General features: G+C 40.0%; 2 protein-coding genes across 2 annotated transcripts; one reads left to right on the top strand and one right to left on the bottom strand.

Annotated features, from left to right (window-relative positions):
- Positions 1 to 99: 99 nt before the first annotated feature.
- Positions 100 to 12,548, top strand: RWDD1 (RWD domain containing 1). The gene is made up of 7 exons (XM_066547093.1): positions 100 to 240; positions 1,901 to 1,966; positions 3,201 to 3,331; positions 4,351 to 4,494; positions 5,486 to 5,618; positions 6,735 to 6,797; positions 10,122 to 12,548. Exons 1-7 carry the CDS (start codon positions 168 to 170, stop codon positions 10,232 to 10,234), a joined length of 723 nt encoding a protein of 240 aa, XP_066403190.1. The 5' UTR covers positions 100 to 167; the 3' UTR covers positions 10,235 to 12,548.
- Positions 12,549 to 13,729: 1,181 nt separating this feature from the next.
- ZUP1 (zinc finger containing ubiquitin peptidase 1) lies at positions 13,730 to 22,847 on the bottom strand. Its single transcript, XM_066545793.1, has 9 exons — positions 22,515 to 22,847; positions 20,891 to 21,007; positions 19,885 to 19,994; positions 18,964 to 19,132; positions 17,275 to 17,463; positions 16,794 to 16,962; positions 16,011 to 16,162; positions 15,453 to 15,673; positions 13,730 to 14,424 (listed from the first exon to the last, which is right to left on the bottom strand). The coding sequence occupies exons 1-9, from the start codon at positions 22,807 to 22,809 to the stop codon at positions 14,377 to 14,379; spliced, it is 1,470 nt and encodes a 489-aa protein (XP_066401890.1). The 5' UTR covers positions 22,810 to 22,847; the 3' UTR covers positions 13,730 to 14,376.
- Positions 22,848 to 22,912: the final 65 nt, after the last annotated feature.

Here is a 22,912-nt window from a genome sequence, read left to right as displayed (position 1 = left end):
CCGTCGGTGCAGCCCGGCCCAGCCCAGCCCAGAGGCGGCATCCCGCCTACCGCGAGCGCGAGGCATGCTAGGAAGGGCCGGGACGGGGCCGGGCCAACGCAGGCGCGGGCGGGGGTGGCGGCGGCGTCGCGGTGCGGGCGGCCCATGGCCGTGGGCGGCGGGCCACGATGACCGACTACAGCGAGGAGCAGCGCAACGAGCTGGAGGCGCTGGAGTCCATCTACCCGGACTCGTTCACGGGTGCGGGGCCGCGCCGGGGCCGCGCCGGCAGCCGGCGAGCGGGGGGAGGAGCGGGAGGCCGCGGCGGGGCTGCCGCGCGTCCCGCGGGGGTTCCGAGCGGCGCGGCTCGGGTGGGTGCTCGGGATGTTGGTTCGCTTTCCCCGGCCGGGAAGAGCAAGGCGCTCGATGGCCCCTGTGGCCCGGTCCGTGGGCTGCCCCTGCCGCGTTCAGCGCCCTGGCACAGCCGCCAGCCCGGCGTGGGCAAGCCGGTCCCCTGCGCTGGAAGGATGCTCTTCGGAGAAGCCTTTCAAAAGATGCAGCCCTGGGAACTGGTTTGTGTGCCGAGCGGTTTTCCTATCCGCTAGCAAGCTCGTCGCGGTCGTGAGGCATGGGATGTTTTGGGGTGCTTACAGATGCTGTTTCCTCCGTAAATTTATTGCCAGGACCTGCCTTACCTCGTTGCAGGTAAAAAAAAAGGCAAGCTTTAATTCCCTGGTGCAGCACGTTATACTGCTGGAACTTTCATGTAGTCGTTAACATTGGTTCATCAGTTTTTCAGGATTTTCAATTTACTGTCAAACAATCAAGAGTATCCAAATGCTACTTAGTCCAACATGATTTTTGGCATTCTGTATCCAAAGAATATTAACAGTGGAAAAATTGAGGCATTTTCTGTTTCCCTCCTGCACAGTGTCTACTCTGCCTAGAGTTCCACAGCATCTTATTTGGCAGTAACTTCATCACACAAACGTTTGCCCAGTACAACTGCCTATTGCTTCAATCTGAAAATCTATTCAGGTCTTCAGTTTTATTTTAAAGATTATGTAAAGGTATATAAACTGATCTCTGATAGTTGGGGATGCTGGATATCTGAAACTGATATGGAAGTCATATTCTTTTATACAGCCTTTACTCTGATGCTTACTCAGAGTTATTGTTCATTCATGCTTTTATGCCCAAGAGAGGAGAGGGGTATAAAGATTGTAGTAGTACATTAGCAATTAGGCAAAAACTCAGTTGATACTTTGAGACCATGTACACTAATTTGGGCACAGGTTATAACAGAGATGCAGAGCACCTCTTACATGAGTATGTGGTCTGCAACCCACAATTGTGCAATGAGGTTTTTAGCCTGGGAGAAATGCAGGTCCCAGCTCTTGCTATGTTGTGTTGTCTGTCTTCTAGCTGCCTGATTCACACACTTTCATTCTAGTATGTTGCTTGGTTAGTAGCATTTCTTGCATTAAGCTGTTTTAAATATAGGTGCCGACATACTGTAAAAATAGTCCACGGTCAAGAGTGCACTGGATGCTCATCAGGCACATTTAGTGCAGTAAAGCAAATCAGCTTTGGTAGCTTTCTGCATGCAGTCAGTGCACTACCAGAAGTTGTTTCATTTGATTTGCACTTTCTGGAACAGTGAAACCTCCAGAAGAGAAAGTTTTCCAAAAATGAAACCCTTTAGTATTGTTTGATGATGTATGGTCTCATTCAGAGAGACTCCTGGCATCACATTGTATGAAAATAGCTGTTAATTGAAAAGTATTACCTTAATAAGTTAAAAACACTGTATCAAGAGCTTACTTTCTTTATAAGTCTTTTAAGAAGTTCAGTTTCACTGATGTGAAGAAGTAATTGATTTAAGGACTCTCCCTGACTCTTGCTTTTTTCCTTTGAACAGTACTGTCAGAAAAGCCAACAACTTTCACAATCACTGTGACATCTGAAGCTGGAGAAAATGATGAAAGTAAGTTAATCATGTCTTACTCAGAAACTTCTCCTGTATATGTTTAAATTGAATTCTATCACCAACAGCTGTGTATACCTCCACTTAGATCCTTGTAGGGGCCTGGTACAGCAAACATTCCCTCGCGAATATAGTTCAAGGATTTGGGTGATCCTTGTTCAGTTTGCAGAAATGTTATGCTGTCACTGTAGGACTGCTTTCTCAAAGGCTGCTGAATCTCAAAGGCTTTGTAGTGTAACTTCAAAAAGCATGGGTTGTCACCATCCTTTCAGTGGCTTACAGACATGTTGTGAGGGGATTTGTTTTCTGGCAACTGTGTGTGTGCCAGCTACGTGGGAGAGTTGAGTCTGTGTGCTGTGAATATGCAGCCCTTAAGGAGCAGTTCCAGAGCAGAAGGCTGTGGGTCCCAAGTCCCTGTGTATTTTTTGAGTACCAACAATTGCGTGGGCATATTGTAAGCAAGCCTTACTCCGAGCAAGTTTGAAAGCTGCTATTCTGGATGCTATAACAGAAGGAATAAACTGGTGCTGCCTTACTTAGTTTGAAAGGAATAAGCCCTGCTTAGAGTCTGTGTTGCACAGACTGCTGTGCTGCCGAAAACTGTGAGTCTGGAACTAAGGGAAAGCTTCTCCTTGGTGTTCTGGGAGGATGTATAAAAGGAACTTGATTCTCTTTTGCCTTGTTTCCATGTTAGCCTGGCTCTGAGCAGTTTCAGATTGAATGCATTTTCCTTAGGCAGTTCTCTACTTAATAATTTGTACTGGACATAGTGTGTTTGTCCACAGTGTGGAGCCCTGGAACCCAACACAGAGGTTGATACTTCACTCAGGCACACGGAACCTGAGGTGTTAATATGCTGAGATTTTCTCTAGTTCTGTTATTACTAGACTCTTGCTGTTTTCCAGCTTCAGGTAGATTCTGAGGGAGATTACTGCTCTAGTACCTGTCATACCACAGAAGGTTTTTCAGTCTTCCTAAAGACCTTTCAGACATGAGTAGGTTTTAAAAAAAATAGTTGGTGCAAATGTAAACTTTATCATCTTAATTTCTTTGAACTCTTGGGTTATGTTTAAATCTGTTCATATTGTTTTAACATCTGTGTAAGAAGACCGTTCCTTAGAGGCAAGAATATTTTATATTCTATAATCTTTAGGCTGTTGATGCAGTAGGCAAACATACCATTAAAGTTATACAGAATTATCACCATAAGAATATGTGTTTCTTTATCTTGTAGCTGTCCAAACTACCCTTAAATTTACCTATAGAGAAAAATACCCCGATGAAACTCCACTATATGAAATTGTCTCACAGGAGAATCTTGATGATAATGATGTCATGGACATAATAAAACTGCTAGAGCAGCAGGTAAGAAAGAATATCTTGCTACAGCTTGATACCACTTCACACATGGGCTAGAATTTCTCTCTCAAATCAGTTGTTTTCAGAGCTATCTGCTACTGATCTGAAACCTATTCCATACTATAGAGACTTACTTTGTGGCTTGAGTTTGGTGAATGACATCATTGAGGTAAGATATAGGGCTAATTCAGTGTGTGCAATAATGTAGAATAATGAAATGGAAGTGCCCTAGGGTTTCCCCTCTTTTCCACTTCCAGCTTAAGGTGAATTTGTTTAACTCTGTGTGTGTGTATATATATATATATATATATATATATGTATGTATGTATGTATGTATGTGTATATATATATATATGTATGTATGTATGTATATATATATATATATATATATAAAATTTGTGAAAATAAGCTATCTCAGTTTCATTTGGAAATATTAAAAAATGCCACATTGATTCTTGATTCTTTTTGATAACATAACTGTTCGGAGGATGGATCTCATCAACCTTTAGGATCAGTGAGAGTGCATTGTGAAGGAAAAAAGGAACCACTTCTTTAGTTTCAGGAATTTCTGACAAGTCCTCACTGCCTTAAAATTGCCATAATATGTTATATGGCATAATATGAAGTGTCTCACTTCAAAGAAGCGTGTAATAGAATTTAGGAGTAAACTGTTCCAAGAGAAGAAAGGTTCTAAGTGGCTTGTCTCTTATGATTTATGATATTCAAATTTTAGAGTTGTGTTTCTACTGTAGGTTTTAGTTTATTAATGAAAAAGCCTTTCAGAAGATATGTATCATGTTTAATAACCCAATCACAGACGTTCGTCTTTGTGTTTTGCTGTACACCCATTTGGGGATAACTGACTTGATTAACTGGCTGGTTGAATTTGAATTTTACAGCAAGCTTTTGAGACTGGTGCAGAATGTGTCAGCTGGGCCCTCTGCATTTGCACAACACCCTGCTTTCTATAAACATATTTATGCATTCAGGTTCTTCTGTTTCAAGTTTTCTTCTTTGTGTTGTAGGCAGAAGAAAATTTAGGAATGGTAATGATCTTCACTCTAGTCTCAGCAGTACAGGAGAAATTAAATGAAATAGTGGATCAAATAAAAACGCGAAGAGAAGAAGAGAAGAAACAGAAAGAAAGAGAAGCAGAGGAAGAAGAGAAGGTATGTAAAATAATGTCTTCAATGAAAAAGACTTCCAGCTTCTTTAAAATGCATTGGTTTGATGCAGGAGCAGTTCTCAGTTGCAGTGGGAAAAGAACAGCTATTCTAAAGATTATTTAATTGAAACGTAGACTGTTAAATGAACTTAAGTGATCTTTTTTCCCCCCTTTTTCTTAAGCAGTCTTTTTAGAGTCTAACTGCATGTTCACAGTCCCTTCTAGCATTACTTCCTAAGGGATTTTTCCCAGATGAAATCAGATTTGCTGTAGACAATTTTTTTTGCTGGAAGAAGGGGAAGCAAGAGGGAATGGGGAGCAAAAAAGACTAGAATATGTCACGCTGCACACAGCCTCTGTGATTTGAGGAAGGCTGTCTGCCTTGGTAGACTTGAGTGGATAGGGTGGAAGCAGTGGGACCAATCTTCAGTACTTGTTTGCCCTCCTGTAAAATAGTTTCACCATTTGTGGATTGTGCTGTGATAAATCCAACTGATGAGTCTTCACTCGCTTTCTGAGAAATAGCTGGAGGGTGATGGGACTTGGAAGGTTCTGTATTTCTGAAAATTGGCAAAGAAATATCTGAGAAAAAATAATTTTTTTTTTCTGTTTCAGCAATATAAAATGATTAATATATTTTAATAGGCAATAATTCAGTGTAGATTGCACTTAAGTGTTGATAAGAAGTGCTGCCTACTTATAAATACACTACATTAGTGGGGAGTTGTGAACTATTGCTGTCTAGGTCCAAAAGGAGTATGCAGGGTTCTTCCACGAGAGTTTTCACCTCAGTATAGTTCTCTAAGGAGAGACTCCCATGACAAAAACCACAAGAATGTGTTCTTTATATACTCTCAGGATTAGGATTAATTTCTCAGAATACTTCACAGCAAGCAGTATATCTGGAGTGTTGTAATTTAAATAATTAAGAGAATGCTTATCTTCACCTGTAGCTTTGCAAGTTGTGTTTGCAGCCTTGTTTTCTATTCTTCCAGCAACGTTTTCATGGCACTCCTGTTACCATTGAGAATTTCCTTAATTGGAAAGCCAAGTTTGATGCAGAGCTTCTAGAAATAAAAAGGAAAAAGATGAAAGAAGAAGAACAAGCGGGCAAAAATAAGCTAAGTGGTATGTTTTAATACTGGTTGTGAAATTTCTGCAATGCTATCAACCTATAATGACAAGTCTAAAAGTAATTTTTACACTGATGATAGGTCTTAGCATCCTCCTCCATAGTCTGCATGGCTTAGCTTTGAACTGGTTCTCCTGTGATGCTGGATCTACTTTTGACCTGATTAACTAAAAAAAAACATAACCAATGCGGTCATGCTGTATCACTGTTCTGTTTTCTCCTCACTTCTGGCTAGTTTTGATGAAATGTGACAGAGATGGAAATTTTAATGGTATTAAGTTTCATGAAAAGCAGTACAGGACAGGGGACATGCTTGATTTCTCTCTGAAGGGTATGCATTTGGGGATCTGCAAAGATGAGATAACAGAAATCAGGCTTCTAGTTTTCCTGTTCTTTAAAGTATTGTTAGTATGTGGTGTCTGTTTTTCTCTATACAAATGTAGTTTGTGAAAGCTTCCCTTTAGAAAACCAAAACCAAACTTATTCTCAGATGTCATTAGTGTGATTCCAGTATTACCATGCACACCAAGCAGTCTTGCTTGTGGAAGCTTGCATGAGCAATGTAGATGGAGGACAGATGATTTATGTGGAAAGAGTCCTGAGCTTTTCTTCTTGTCCCTACTAGTCAGAAAAACTTCACTCTTCTGTAATGTTGCCTTCACAGCTGTGTGTGTGTGTAGGAGCTGGTGATTTGTGTAGATCCAAGTTGCTTTTTGAATGGGAGAATTTATGAAAAAAGGTGGAGGAGTCAGCTGATTTCCTTCCCAGTTCCCACGGAGGATTTCTTGTGGAATGCAAGATGAAGACTAAATGAATGTGGAATGCAAGATGAACACAGGCTGTGGAGTGTAAATTTTTGCTGCCCCCCATTATTAAACTCTTAATAACATTACAGTGACCCATTTCACTTGTTGGCATGGATGAATCCTGGATGAATGAAAAAACAACCAGAATGGGGAGCTTACAGAAATTAGCAGTTAAAAGCAGAAAAGGCTGCTAGAATTGGTTGATTTGAAAAGACTAAAATACACATGCTGAGTAATTGTTGCCTTGGGTTGAGAGTTGCTTCAGAACTGTACTTGCTTATATATTGTTTTTTATTTTATTTCTAGGTAAACAGCTGTTTGAAATGGATCACAACCTTGACACCTCTGACATCCAGTTCTTGGAGGAAGGTAAATTCCTATTTGATTCCACTACTGAAAGTCAGTGGCTTAAAAAGGTCAAAATTCCTAAGCAAAATCTGTGTTGCATTTCTGACTTAACATCTTATATCAGAATCCCTGAGAAGTACTGCTTTGCAGAGTGAACAGAATTTTAACTTTTCCCAAAACCAAAACCTTTTCAAGATGATAAAGTGTATTTATTTGCAGCCTTGTGCTTGAGGTGATCTTACTTACGTTGCTTCTATTTAAATGATTGGACTGGGAGCAAAACAGAAAAAAAAAAAAAAGCAAAGCAACAACAAAATTAAAAAAACCCAACTCAGCCCTGATTTTTGATTTTTTTTTCTAATAGCCAGCTGTCATGGTTTGACACTGGCACAATGCCAGTGCCCCCATGAAGATACCTTCTCCCTGGTTTCTGCTGTGAGATGTGACCAGGAATAAGCAAAGCAGGCTCCTACTTAGGGAAAAAAGAACCAGAACTTTATTAACTACTCTACAACTACAGATAAAAAGGAACACACACACAGGGAAAATGAAAACCTCACAAATGCATTTCCTCCTCCCCCCACCAAATTTCCAACACAATACATTTGTTCCTCAAATCACCAGCTCTCGGTCCAGCAGCACCTTTTAGACAATCAATCCTCAGTTCATCAAGAGGAGAGGAGTCCTTCTTGTACCATGGGCTTCCCCTGGAAACACAGTCGAAGCCTCGTGTGTTTCTGTGTCACTCGTGGCACCGCCCGGAGAACATCTGCCATCGTGACTTCTTCCTTTCATGTCCAGTGCTCTCACCACTGAACACGGACCAGAACTGCTTCTAGGGTTGTCTTTTAAGGATGCTCTGTCCCGATCCAAAAAAGGCACAGTCTCTCCTTTGGGACACCTGTCCCCACAATCTCTCCTTTGGGACACCTGTCCCCCCCATATTTTTTCACCCCCTGGGGCCGAGGGGCATCAACACTGAGCAGTCTCTGTATCACAAGGAACATGGGTCTGTCCATCTCTCTTTTGGGACACCTGTCCCCACAATCTCTCCTTTGGGACACCTGTCCCCCCCATATTTTTTCACCCCCTGGGGCCGAGGGGCATCAACACTGAACCCTTTTGGTTCTGAGGCCATTGCCTCCCCCTAGAATGCAGTCTCTGTATCACAAGGAACATAGTTCTGTCCATGGCTATACAAAAAGAGTCCAGCAAAGCCACTCCATCATCTCTTCCCACTAGGATTCTTCTCTATTCTTCTACTATCTCTCACTCGCCCAGACTTCTCTCACACTGGCCCATTTCTTTCCTCATCTTCCACTCTATCTTCTAGGAAAGGTCAATGTTCTGTAAAGTTCTCATTCTCCAAAAAGGGGTTAAAAGCTCCTACAAGCGGCCGGCTGAACCCCCCCTTCTTCTCCATCCGGCACAGGCCCATGTTTATCCAGTTTCAACAGGCAGCATCTCTCTCTCTCTCTCTCTCTCTCTCTCTCTCTCTCTCTCTCTCTCTCTCTCTCTCTCGCTCTCGCTCTCGCTCTCTCTCTCGCTCTCTCTCGCTCTCTCTCTCTCTCGCTCTCTCTCTCTCTCTCTCTCTCTCTCTCGCTCTCTCTCTCTCTCTCTCTCTCTCTCTCGCTCTCTCTCTCTGTGTCTCTCAGGGGGGGCTGTCCGATGGCTCCCGGTGTATCTCTCTCTCTCTTCCACCCCGGGGCTCAGGCCTACCTCTCTCGGCCTCATGGCTTTCCCCTCCCCCTGCCCAGCCAGCAGCTGGGCCGGGGGAGAGACCCGAACTCTTTCCTGCTGGAAACCCAAGAGGACCCTCCCAGGGGAGAGCTCTGCTTTTAACCCTGTGTTCTCAGAGGCGTGTCCATGTCCCAATGGCCAGGTTAAATGCCAATATTAAAGCCTGAATATCCATTGGCCAAAAACACAGCATCCCAAAAAACACATTTCCTGTCAAACCACCACACCAGCCTTCCCTGGCTTCAAGCATAGGTCTTGAACTTTTGTCATCTATTCTCTGAACCTCAACATCAATAGTAAACATCTTGCAGGTCAAAATAAATGTTACTGGCTTCTGTGCAACCCAGTTCTTTTTCATGGTTTCTGCAGATGGGCCTCTTACCTTACCTAAAATACTGACCTGGTGCCAGATGAAAATTCTGTAAGCCTGGGCCAGAAAAATATTAAACATGGAAAACCAGTTGGAGATAAAGCACATAAAAGCATACATACTCACAGTAACATACCTGTTTAATTTGCTGCACCGTTTTTTAGTATCCTAGTTTAAAATACCTGAGTTTTGAGGTAAGACAGTTCTTTAATGCAGCTGCATTATCTACTGGTATCACAAAACACAGGCAGAAGAGGGTAAAGATTCTTCTCTGCAAGTAACAATTTAAAACAAGTTTATGAATGTCAATGAGTATAAACTTAAAATGGTAGTTATGGGGAAGTTTAGTTTCTTTAACAGGGAATAATTTAATTTTGTCTTCCTACAAAATACCTAAATTGAAGATGGTTTGTTGATGGCACATTTGGCTGCCTCAAGGGAGGAACAGACCTCTACCTGGGCTCTGTGCCCAGATGATTTGAGATTAATGTATTAATTTGTAATCCTGTTGCTACTGGTGATTAAAACTGCCATACTTATTGCTGCTTGCATTCTGTCATAAATGCAACAGGTTACTAAGTTTGTTTTAATATTACGGTAGCATGTACTACTAATTTTCAGAGGATAATGGCATTATCTTGTATAGGTGGCTTCAAGCCCAGTGAAATAATAGAAACTTTACTTGATGACCAGAAGATGTCACTGTTGATATATAAAAATGAAATACCAGTCCTCAAGTTTTATCCTTAGGTCAGCAGCATCTCTTTCAGAAGAAAATGTGAAAGTAGCCAAAGCTTCATCTTGCTTCTAAAATTTAAATCTGAAAGCCAAATGCATGCATGTCAGTATATGGTGTGTAAGGAATTTTTTATGAACCCTGTGCATTTATCTCACTAGGATGGTAGTAATTATTCCAACTGTGAGGTCCTGAGCTCCTGCTTTGGTTGTCCTGGGGAGAAAGAATCTCTGCTTCTGGCAAATGTAAATGTTAATTTCCTGCTCCCAATGAATTCTGAAGTTCTGTGTGACATTTCTCTTGACTGGGTTTTGATACAAAGAAAAAAAAAACTTCAGCTGTAGAAAGACAAAATGTGGCATCTACTTTTTTACATCTATTTGATGTATAAAAGCCAAGTAAGCTAGCAGTTACCTACATTGAAGAACTAATCTTGTATGTTTTGTTGTTAATGTTTTCCTTGTTGCATGAAATTAAAGTATCTTTCTATTCCTTACAGCTGGAAACAATGTGGAGGTTGATGAATCTTTATTCCAAGAAATGGATGATTTAGAGTTGGAGGATGAAGAGGATGACCCTGACTACAACCCTGTTAATTTAGATAGTGATTAGACTTATTTGAACTGATTCTGTCATCAGTATGGACATATGTAAGGAGAGAGGGGCAGGCAGGAAAGCCACAGCATCTGTGGTTTTAGTAATGTGTATTGTTTTTCTTTTTTCTTAATTTTTTTTTCCAAAGAAAAAAAACAACATATTTTAAATCCAGGAGAATGGTCTTCTGATGACTTTCACTATAAATAAATTTACTTAATATTTGAAATGAAAAATTTGAGAAATATTGATCTGTCTGAAAACACTTTTCTATTTTCTCTAATTTTTTTTCTCCCTACTTCTGTAATTGTCATTTTAAGAGAGTGGCAACATGCAAGATGGAAAGATGTTACAGCAAGCACTAAACACACCTGCATCTGAATGCTGAGCAGCTTTTCTGCTGTCTTCCACCTGGGGTAAACATGGACAGCTATGGTGAATAAAAGGGATCACATACTATGCAGTTACTTATTTTTTGTTCCTCCTGTGGAATTTTTTAATAATTCAAGTCAGTTCTGGTGCCCCAATTTATCAGCTGTAGATAGACAGCACAAGTCACCTTTGCTGTACAGCCTTACTAAAGTCCAGTGGAAACCATTTCCATACAATTAGAATGAATTTTTTTGCCGTAGTCATGAATAATATTTTCAAAATGGTGAGTTCAGGTCAGGAGGGGGAAAAAAAAATCAGAATGTGAAGCCTCTTGAAGTTTGGTTGGTTTATTCAGAGATGGTTTGGGTTTTTTTGAATGTGTGCCTCAATGAACTTCTATGAAAAATCAAAACCCACCTTAGGAAAATGAGTTTGCTTTTGGCAGCAGACTGTATTGAAACACTATGAGTGGAGTGCACATTGCAGCAGCAGGGTTTACAGAGTGCTCTACAGGTTTGAATGTAACTGGTGTAGTTTTAGAAGCATTGTGTTGGCAGCCTGTAAAGGTTAGCACAGAATGCAGTAAAGCTACACATCAACTTGGGGATGTTGCCCATCCTTCAGAGTTGTTTCTGAAGCTAACAGCTGTTGGACTCCTCCCTTACCACCTCCAAAAAGCCCAAACTGCAAGAACTGCAGTGTTTAAACATGCTGTGTTTGAAACTGCAGTGCTAGAGCGATGATGGTGTCAAAAGACAGCTTTCCAAACAGAGAGACAGGCACCTCAATGATTAAACACTGTGTGCTGAATTTTAAACACTGTTAGTAGACTGCCTTAACTGTGCCAGCTTCAATCTTTGAAGAAGGTTGCACTAAAGTATCACATTGCTAAGAGGAATAATAAATTTATGAATTTTAGTATTTGAAAATTCCATAGTCAAGGTGAGAAATTTAATTATGGAATTAATTTAATGGTTATAAGATTCTCTGCTCATATCACTCAAGAACATCTGTTTAGGATGACCTCCTTTAACCTTTTTTTTCCCCTTTTTTTTATTCAAGGTAAATGAATTTCTAGTAGATAGAAATAAGTGTTCAAGTACCCTGTAAATACTTTTATAAATTAACCATGTGCCTTTGTTCCTACTGTTGTCCCTTTGATCTTTTTAATTTTGGCTACTAAGAACCCTAGATAAGCATCTAGGTCTCAATGATAATGTTTTATGTTTCAAAGCAATAAGCAGGATCTGTGCTCCAACAGAGTTACCAGATACATTAAAAAATTGTGAGCTAATGTGATATTAAATCTTGTCTTTTCCAAAGAGACAGTTGGATTGAAAGCTTCATAGTTACTACATCCAGCTTCCTGTGTAATTGCTAGGATGCTTTAAAATACTCTTCAGCGCTGAACTTATTTCTGGTATGTGTCAACTCAGCTGCATAAAACCCCATTTAATTCCTAAGGTTGCTTTCCATTTCTAGCTATGTATGTTTAAAACTGCTATTTTTTCATTAAAGGAGTGAATTGGAGCTCTCTAAATTTGGACCAAATCCAAGAATCCTGTGTAGTCTGTGCAAATGTGATAATCAGAAAATTTTCCAAGTGGATCACTGATAAGTCATTTACATATGAAAGAAAGTTTCTCATGAATTATATTTCTAGAATAATGAAATTTTCTAGTCTGTTTTCACACTAACATATTTATTGGTTTTCATGCAGAGAATGTATAGCTTAAAAATGTTAAAATTATGTAAAACAAGTTAAAATGTGAAAATGCGTTTTTGCTGTTATATTTCAAAGCAGAGGAGATAATAAGGGTTGACGTGACAAAGAAATTGCATAAAATCTGTTCCTCCAGGTCCTTGGAAGAAGTTGTAGCGATTCAGTCTGAACTGCAGATTTGTTTAGCTTTGTTAGCAATTAACATCTGAAATAAAAAGGGAATTTGACTGAGAATAAGCTTGGCTCTGTGTGTGTGTGTGTTTGTTTGCTAAAGTGAACAGAGAGAAGGGTTTTTTAGCTGGGATATTTGAATTTGCTTATCTACTTTGGATTAAATTGAAAACTAGTTCATATTAACTGAATAAAACCCCATTTATAAACTTTGACAGAATTACAGTAATTTAAAATCCTGGTGCTGACAACCTTTCTTGTATGTTGTTTTTAACTGCCTCAGTTCAAAGCATGCACTGTAATGCATGGAGGCAATAGTGAGTTGCAACACTGCACCTTGACCAGAGTGAATTTAGTTTTGAACAGGCTGTGTTTTGAATAGTTGGTGCTAGAGCTCTGTTAAAAGTCAGAGGATGGTGCCTACCACATCAAGATGCCAGGGGTATAATCTCAAGCATGCTGCAAAACCTAGGATTTTGCATCCAAATTATGATTGCATTATTGGCATCTCTCCTTTTCTTTCTGTCCTTCCATTTGTTTGACACCTGCATCACAGACCAGGGCTAACATGGAGCTGATAGTCCCCCAATTCCCAGGAACTCTCTTCCCTAGTCTGAACCCCTCGAAGTGTCCTAACTATTTAAACCTTTCACAGCTTAAAGGCCACTTCTACATACCTACTGAATGAATGCATTATTGTAACTATTTTTTAAAATTTTACACATATTTCAGAAAAATCCGTGATTTATGGATTGTAATATCTGTACATGTTCATATTTCACTGCTTCCAAAAATAACAAGTTCTTATTGCCAGAGCACATGAAACATGAGAGAAAGCAGTTAAGGCTCTTACACCTGTATTTGGGTGTCAGCATAGAAGGCAGTCTAAAGGAAAGGGATGTATCTAAACTCCAATTACAATAGGTGGATGCATGATGGTAAAGCTGGTAAAGCAAAAGCACCCTGTACTACCTCTGCAACACACTCCACCATCCCTCCCAGCCATCAGCTCCCCTCCTGAAGGGGCAGGGCTCTGACATTCAACCAGAGCAGCACATCCTAGGTACAGTAAAATGCCTCGAACACCCAAGACACTTGTTTCAGCAGACAGCTCCAGTCTCTAAAATGGCATTAACCCCGCACAACAGAGGCACTAGTTAAAACGCAGTGTCCTTTTGGGATATACATTATAAAACACAGAAAAAATAGAAATTAAAAAAAATAGGATGAAGTGAAAATAGAATAAACACTTTTAAAAAATATATTAATTTTATTCATTCATGGTAGAAAAGGAATATTTTCTTCCTCTATCCCAAAGAATTGTCTTGCACAGCACCTAAAGCACACACACACTATTTTGGACACTGCTTTGTTAGACCTCTTAGCCAATGCCAACACTGATCCACCTCCTAAGCGCACGGATTCAAGTGATACATCTAGAGAAGCCAGCTAATTGAAAAGAAGTTTACTGGTAAATTAATCCCTGGTGCAACAGACTGAATTGTAAAGAAACAGAGGACTGGTCACAGTGGCAGCATAAATACATTTACAGAGGTAAACCATGACAGGAACTCCAATGAAGTAGCTCCATAGTATCTTTTTCCACTGCTGATTACCAACGGTGCATAATTTGCTACAAGACAGTAGGTGTTGCTAAGAAAATAACACATTTTCTAGTGAGACAAGGACCAGTATACCTCACAGTTACATTTGAATCAGGATACCAGAGTTTTGACTGAACACAAAAACTACAGGTTTACTCCAGTGTTGTGCTTTCCCAGAGCTCTGAGCATTTATGGAGACACAGTTTTAGTCTAAAAATTGTTAAGGTCACAGTCCAGAATTTAATGTTTTGCACCCAGCAAGTTCCAGAAGCAGGTTACAAAGGTATCCTTTAAGGTATCTTCTCTGATGTTAAGACCTGAGAAGCACGGCAGCGAGCCTAAAAACAGGTGGGAAGAGAGGAAAAGAAAATACTTTGATGAACAAAACCAGCACTTTAAAAAGCTTCTTCCAAATTAGCAGTTTAGTAATCTTAACAAGTTTAGAGGTTCCGTTCCATCTTACTTAAATGGGAGCTTCCAAGACAACACTCTAAACAACTGATATTTTTTAATATAAATCAAATTTTTGAAAAGAAGAAAAAAGTGGCAAACCAAAACCAAATGAACACCACCACCCTCACCAAATCCAAAACAACACCTTTTTTACACTGTGTCCTGAATTTTAAGGCTCTTTTCCAGTATGAGGAGAGGATGGTCATTTTTCACTGATACTTCTGACATGTTCAGGGCCAGAAAACACTTAAGACAATACCTCGTTTCAACATACACATTAAATATAGCTGAGCAAGTGATTCACTTGCCAGTTATTTCATTGTTTAAATAAAAGTGTGTCCTGAAGCTTGAACATGCTGAACAGTGCTGATATGACACCACAGAATTGGAACACCTCAGAATCAATTTGTTCGTGTAGGAAAGAAAAAGCTTAAGAAACAAAAACCACATTTGACAATCTGCTGAAAACTTCTAAGGTCTTAAAAAAGGTAAAATGCCCCAAAGTCAAACACATGGATAGGATTCATAATAATTTCAACAGCTCAAACCTCTGAACATAATTTTGCACTGTGAGTGTTTGTAACTTACATGCTCACAGTCAGTTATTTAGGAGAAAACATTGTAAGAAAATGAAAAATTTAAAAAAGCCCAATTTACATCTGCAAACAGCTGAAAGCTTCATACAAGACCTAGAAGTTGTCAGTTGCATCAAGGTGGCATTCATTTATATGCAAAATGTTATTGGTTTTGATATCCTGAGATTATATAGGCAGAAAGCAGGAGAGAAAAAGATCAAGGAAAGTGAAAAGATGCAAAAAATTCACCATGCAACCATATATGCATATGCACTTAAAAAAGAGATGCAGATGGTCCTAAATTTTCACAAATAGAAACTGTTTTCTGAGATACTTACAGCTTTCTCTTCCAAAGAGAGCACCCCATCTACAGCCACTATCTGATATTGCTTTTCTTTCAGGCTACCCACAAATTTCTGAAGTAGTCTGAGACCAGTTCCATCACTGTTTTGTTTCAGCAGTTTCTGCATTTGTTGGGAAGAACATCCTGGGTCAAACAGTAGCAAACATAAGCTTTTGTTCTTCTTCTCCTCTATTCCAACAACAGTACGACTGTGACCTATTATGAAAACAAGAGTTTCAGTAGTTTAGAAACACAAATCCCATTTACTACCTTGTTAGTTATAACTGATTTTCAGATCAAGGAAGGCATTACTCAGAATTTAAGAAGACAGTTATAAGAGTACATGTCAAAAAGCTGAAATCCCAATCACATTCAGCTCTTCCATCCAATAAAAATACAAACTTTAATGTTGTTCTTATGAAATAGGAAAATTACAGGAAATAAAACCAAGCCTTCAATTCAACAAAGAAGGACTAAAAAATGCTGCTCTGAATTGCAGTACCTATAAAGAGAGATAGAGAATAGTAAGAAACCAGCACATTGTGACACTGACCTTGATGTTGCAAGTAGATAGGTGGTTTGGAAGTACACACCACCTTTGCACCACCTTCATTATCTGCAGAATAGTAATGCAAAATCCACTCAAACAAGCGAGGGTGTGTACCCATAGGGCCAGTGGGTTTGTGAAAGTCAATGATTTGGCACCTACAAAACATTGAGAATGAAAACAACAAAATTTCAAGCAGGCTGCTTCTTTTCACCTCTGGGTCCCTGCCTCCTGCACCCAGTGGTCCTTACTTTCTTATTTTTTGATACAGGAGTAGGGGACATAATTACAAAGCAATGAAACATATACTGTCACAAACTGGAAAATTTATTACATAAGAAAGAAGTGCTCTACTCTGTTCAGTCTAACAAGAACTTGGGAAACTTGAAGAAATTAATGTTACATTTTTTTGTATGTTATACATGTATGCTATAGAATACAATTAAAAGCCATAGAAAACAGATGAAATTCAGATTCTTTATGAGAAGAAACTTTCAGAGAAATGAAGTTTTTAATCAATGCTTTAATTTATGCATAAGTGGCATAACTCAGCAGCAAGTCTCAATGATCTAAGCAGTTACTCAGTTTATGTACCTCCTATAAATAGCTACATGTACCTGTAAGTAGTTATAAAGCTTCATGCTGCATTAAATCAGGTTTGTTTATATATGGTTAAATTTAGTCACTAAGGTGGCTTCATCATCACACAGTTGGGGATTCTAACCTTTAAAGTTACAGGACTTAAATCAGCAGTTAATAATAACAACCACAACAAAAAGCAATATTTACTTTATCCTGAGACTGGTTAACAGTGAATAAATTTCACATGCTCCTATCCATGCTTTGGAACCATGTAATCTGTTGTTGAAGTGAGATGCCCCATGAGGATCAAAACCTTCTCTCCAGGCATCTTCAATCATGGACTGAATCTTTGGGATACTAGGAATTAGTGTAGTATCTGGAACAGAAAAGCTTTTGAATTGTTGTTACAGTGACTGAAATAGGCTATTAATTAAAACTATTCAGCTTCTTTTATAACAGGCAGTTGATGTTACAAAGATGCACTAAAAAAACTAAAGGCAAAACTTCAACCACACAATTTCTTGCCAGTATTCACCTCTGACTCTTCCACAGTAAGTTCCAGTGGTATAACCACCATTTAATAGGTATCATTGACCTTGTAAGACTTGCTGTGTAAATGAAAAGGCAAAACATCAGTCAGCAGGTTGTCATCCAAGGTACGTGGAACAAGCAGCATTTTGTTTAATACCTCTCAGGCAGTCATTGTAGAAGCTGTTTTGCAACAGTGAGGAAAGGAGCATTTGGAAATTCCTGTAACCACAACCCCAGCCTCTGTCACCCAGAGATGAGTGGAAATGATCTACTCCTGCTGAAAGCCACACACGTCTCACATCTTTGTTCTCACTCTGATAGTACTTGCACAATGCTTCAATGACTCCTAAAGAAGACAAAATATGAAGTTTATCTGTAAAATGTACTACTAAATTTACCAGAAGATTCCTTCCCCAACTTGGAACAGATACAGATTAATACAATTTATTTTAAAACTTCATTACATTTAGAGCCCAGATCACAAAAGCAGTGGAAATTGCCCCTATTTAATTTCAGAGGTCTTTAATGAATTGATGTACTATGAAGCTTTCAAAACTAGATCTATTTTTCCACTGTTGCTACACAATGATTATTTTAAATTAAACAGCTTGGACTAAATTATGAACTGTGATAGTCAAAGGAGCTATTACAATGATATAGAAAAAGTATGTTATCAATAAAGCATTCCTATGTCCTTGCCACCTCCAGTACAACCTCATCTTAAAAACATGGCAATACTTCTGCATACTATGTAAACCTTTTATTCCCTCCAACTTATTTTTCCTGGAGAAACTAAGAGGGGAAAAAAAAAAACAAAAAAAGGGAATGGCAGAAATGGCACAGAACTTGAGAATCACTGCAAATATTTTGAAATAATACTCTTATAGGATATTCCGAGTTCTCCTTTGTTACATGAAAAAATATGCTTGGGAATGCTCTCTCCAATTCATATATGTAAATTCTCAAAGCCCTTTCATAGCCATGCTGTTGTGAAGAGAATTATTCCATAGTCTCCACAAATTATTTTCTAAGAAATCTACATCGTTACCAAGAACAAAAACTTTAAATGTGTTATTTCCATGTAATCCATTTCACAGAAGAAATTTTATTTTACCTGTCAAGAACCAATATTCTGGATATTTTGTAAGCCAGAACCACCAGCAATAGGCTCAAAGACCATTGAATTGTGGTCTTGGAAAGACAAGGGAGCCTTTGAAAGGGACACAGAGACCCATCTGCCCTGTGTTTCTGCACCAACTATAAAACATTCAAGAGAAGATGTACCAAGTAGATGTCTACTCCTCCCAGTCCTCTCTTGGGCTTTGTAATCAGGTGAACACTGTGCTTACCTGCAACCAGCTTACACAATATAGCAATTAACAGAAACACAAGACAAAAAGCTGCTGCAAATTTGAACAGCTACACTCGATTAGGAACCAATGAGTACTAAGCAGTGATCAAGCACAACAGAGTCAAGGGCAACCAGCTTGTGATAAGGCATGTACATCTTCTGATACATATAATACATCTATCTGTGCCCTTAACCAGACAACTTGGTTCCAAGTTCCACAGCAAAAAAAAAAAAAAAAAAAAAAAAAAAAGAAAAAAGAAAAGAAAAACAGGCTGCAAGTTAGAACACAGATTAAAAATATACCAAGATATGATTTCATTTCCTTATTTAGGACTTTAGGACTGTAACAATTTGGATTGATCTAGAAAATTATGATTAGAACTAGGACACAGCCAATATTAAGCAATGAATTATACGTTCTGTTAAAGACTGGTTTGGTCACTACAATCTAAGGTCTAGAAAGTAGTTTTAGTTGTATAATTTCAGCATCTTTACCTGATGTCTTGGTTCTCCCATCATCTATACCAGAAGCCAAACTTTCCATCATGTCAGCTTTTCTCTTATGATATTCAAAGGGCTGCATCCTTCCTCTATCAACTTCTCTTTCCATATTCTTTAGATATTGCTGCTTGAAGCCACCAGAATTATCCAAACCATACTGTCTCTGTTAGGGATGGAATGCACATGATTTAAATCACATTTTTAAAATTCATCTTTTGTCCATGCAGTTTCTCAAAATCACTATCAGTAACTTTGAAAAAATGTGAGACATAAAAACTTCAGAATTACAATTATTTTAGAGCTGAAGACCAAGCTTCATTCCTGAACATGAATATGGGACTAGGAAAGCCACACCTGGAAGAGCAGACACATCCCTCTGCTCCCTCTTGTCAGAGCCATTGGCACAGAGGTAGTCTGGCAAGGAGGTAGCCTGAGTGGGAAGTGAGTTACCAGGGCTGTGAGATGGGAGGTAGAGGGAAGCAGGACCTGGAGCAGGTGATGGTATTCCAGTAAAGGACAGCCAGGATGCTCAGAGCCTTTGGCACTCTGGCAAGGAATATGCTCCAGGCTGTACTGCAAGGCAGAGGACAAGAGCTGGCTGGAGCAGAGGCAGCAGGTGTTCTGGGAGAGCAGAAGAGCAAGCACAGGGAGCAGCCAGCCCCATCCTGAGCCAGCACCACTCAAAGCTGTAAAGCCAAGTAGCTCAAGGCTGTCATGTCCAGCACTCTGCCAGGATCAGCATTGCCAAGAGACTGAATTTGCTTCCAACCCATCCCTGCACCATTACCTCAACACAGACTGTGTGGCTTGCACAGTCTGACCTGGTAAGGCCTTTCCAGACATTACAATTCCAAGATATTCAGCTTCTAAAGGCACAACTGGTTTCAAGTTTACAATTTAGAAACAAGAGTGTACCTGCAGCTTTTCAAATTCTTCTCTCTCTCGTTTCTCTTCTTCTGATCTCTGTCGTTCATCTTCTTCAGTTTGGAGCTGCCGAGCCAGTTCTAGATCTCGCATGTCTCCACCTGACCCAGGAAACATTTCAAAGTGAGGGGACTTGGTCAGGAGGGCAGTAACGCTTTGAGGTATCATTTCTAAGCAGACATATGTAAACACAATTGGGCATTAATTTTAGGAGATGCACCCCACATTATTTTGAGCTATTAGCAATGAATGCTGAACAGGACTGACAGCATTCAGTCTTCCAAGACTCAGACTCTTGACTTGGACAAAGCTCATGCAGTTACTGGAGGAATTACTTGGCAAACAATGCACATACCTGCAGCACTGAGAAGACAGTTTTTGTTTACTGCATTTCACTTCACTATTAGCAAGAAGTCTCAGCACCTTTAACACCACTTATTAGCATCTAGGACCATTGCTAGCAGTCTCACAAGGAAGTGACAAAAATTTACAATCGGAGAACTGAATAGGGAATCCCTAAGATTCTCTTAGCCATGTTATAAAATAAAATTAATTTAGACTTTTTACTTTAACGCTATGATTAATGAATCGGCAAAGTATTTGCAGAAATAAATTGAGAAAAAATGAAGTTTTCATAAGCTATAAATTCTCAACTCATCACAGTGGAACGTGCTGCTGTAAACTCCACTTATGTAAACGTTCTATAGAGCTAGAAAAACAAATATATATCACTGTTGTCTTTTAAAGATTTTTTGCTCCAAGATTTTCCTTTGGCTAGCATGCATAGACTTCCTTATTAGCCTGGTAATAAACAAGAGCACTTGGGCAAGTGATAGGACCTTAGCTATGTTAACTTCACTATACATGCGGCCAAATTCCCTTTAAATACAGAAATATATTTTTTTAAATTTCATGTGAGATTCTACACTCTTCTTCACAACATGCAAATACCTGCAAATGCTTTCAAGTATTATCAAGCCTGTGCCCTTTCACATACCTTCTGAAAAGTTATGTTCCTCTAAGTGTAAATTCACATGTTCTTCAAGAATCTGAATGTTTGTACAGGTAAGACTACACATAGGACATTCATACAGCTGTTCAGTGTTTCCTGTGTCTGAAAAAGAAATTCAGTTCCTTGATTAATGCAATTCCTGTGGTTCTCTGCAAGAATCATCCCCTAACTGATATACAATCTAAAACAAATACACAGTAATGAAGTTTGTGTTGCCACTGAAATTCCTCAGTGAAAGGAAGCAAATTCTAAACAGCTGTTACTCTCTTCAGCAGTTAAGAATTTGTACCTAAATACATTAAAAATTTAAGACATATTTTCCTTCTTTTGATTAAGTTTTTTTTTCCCCATTTAACTTACAGATCACAATTTGCTATGAAAACATTTGTATCAAGAAATGCTTCGTCTTAAATATGAAACCATTAATAAGAAGATGTGTTCTGCTAACAGAAAAGTTTAACATTCACATAATAACACAGCAGTTGTTGGCCTGAAAGAATAAAAAGTGGTGTCATTGTTATTTTGTTGGTCTTCCCACATCTCCTCAAATAAATGTTCTTTCTGCAGTTTTAGGATTATTATTGAGGGTACCACGTAGTATAGGTAAAATTCAAAAGGATTTCTGGAGATTATATAATCCCTGGTAGAATGGTCACATTAAATAGGTTAAGTTACACACAGCTTTTCCCAGTCATTTTTTGAATAATTCCAAGTATAGACTCTTCACAAACTCCCCAGAGGAACAGTGTTTAACCACTTTCACAGTAGAAAGAAGCATTCTTGTATTTAAATAGCATTCCTCATATTTTGACTTGCGCTCACTGCCTGTTGTTCTGTCACTAGGAACCACAGACAAGTGCCTGACTCCATCTTTACAGCTCTCCTCGAGTCCCTAGGATTTATCTGCACCTTCCTCTGTTCACGAAGCACAAGAATTGATACCCTGTGTTAGCAGTTTCTGGAAGGCATTTGTCCCAGCCAAATGTTTATGACTGGTTGGAGGAAAACTTGGTGGTATAATCATCTACATTCACCAGAAGCATTTAACGTAACCCTGACAAATACAGTTTCCTGAAACCTGTTAAATACATAAAAAACTAAAACACCTTAATACAACTATTTTTAAAGCAGAAACTAGCACGCAGGCAAGTAAACTATTCAAATCCTGCATTAGTTGCGCACATGGAAGTAAAATGTTGTTCAATGCTAAGACCTGGGTGTGGGGTGGGTGTGTTCTTGGGGGGGGGGATTTGTTACGAAAAACATTTTAATCACAGATGATGCAGTGTGGTTGACTGTACAGGCACATTTTGCATCCTAACCATCATCTATCTAGTCAGTATATGTAGCTTGTTTCATCACAAATGTTAGTCTAAGGGTATTACCCATCAGCAGAGATGCCACCCTTAAGTTTCTTAATTAACTACCCGCATTCGGCCAGGTAGACAAAATAAAATTCTCATCACACCCAGAATGAACTAATTAAATTAGTTCATTAAACTACACTACCTAAACACATAACTACTTCCTTTGCTCCAACTTTATCCCCCGGCCGGTTCCTCGTCCCCGATCCCCGCGGAGAGACCCATCCCACCCCAGCGCCGCTCACCCGTGCCCGGGGCGCCCAGCAGGTGCCCGTGCCGCACCCTGACGTGCTCCTCCAGCTCCCGCCCCGCCGCCTCCCCGCAGAACGGGCACTCGGGCGGCGCCCCGGGGCGCCGGGAGCCCGGCGGGCCCGGCTCCGGGTGGGCCGTCTCCATGTGCCGCCGGAGCTCGCCGCAGTCCACGGCGGCGGCGCAGAGCGGACAGCGGGGCTGGCGGCGGCACAGGGACGGGCGCCGTAGGTGCCGCCCGGCCGCCGCCTCAGAGGGCAGGGCCCGGCCGCACACGTCGCACAGCACCATGGCAGCAGCGACACCGCGGACACCGGGCCCCTTGACCGCCTTCCTTCCTTCCTTCCCGCCCGCCGCGCCTCGCGCCCCGCCCCTCCCGGGCGCGCGCTTCCCG

The sequence above is a fragment of the Molothrus aeneus genome, chromosome 3 (genome assembly GCF_037042795.1).
Source record: "Molothrus aeneus isolate 106 chromosome 3, BPBGC_Maene_1.0, whole genome shotgun sequence".
NCBI lineage: Eukaryota > Metazoa > Chordata > Aves > Passeriformes > Icteridae > Molothrus > Molothrus aeneus.
The sequence above is the reverse complement of the archived record's forward strand: the minus strand, read 5'-3'. Positions and strand labels throughout refer to the sequence as shown.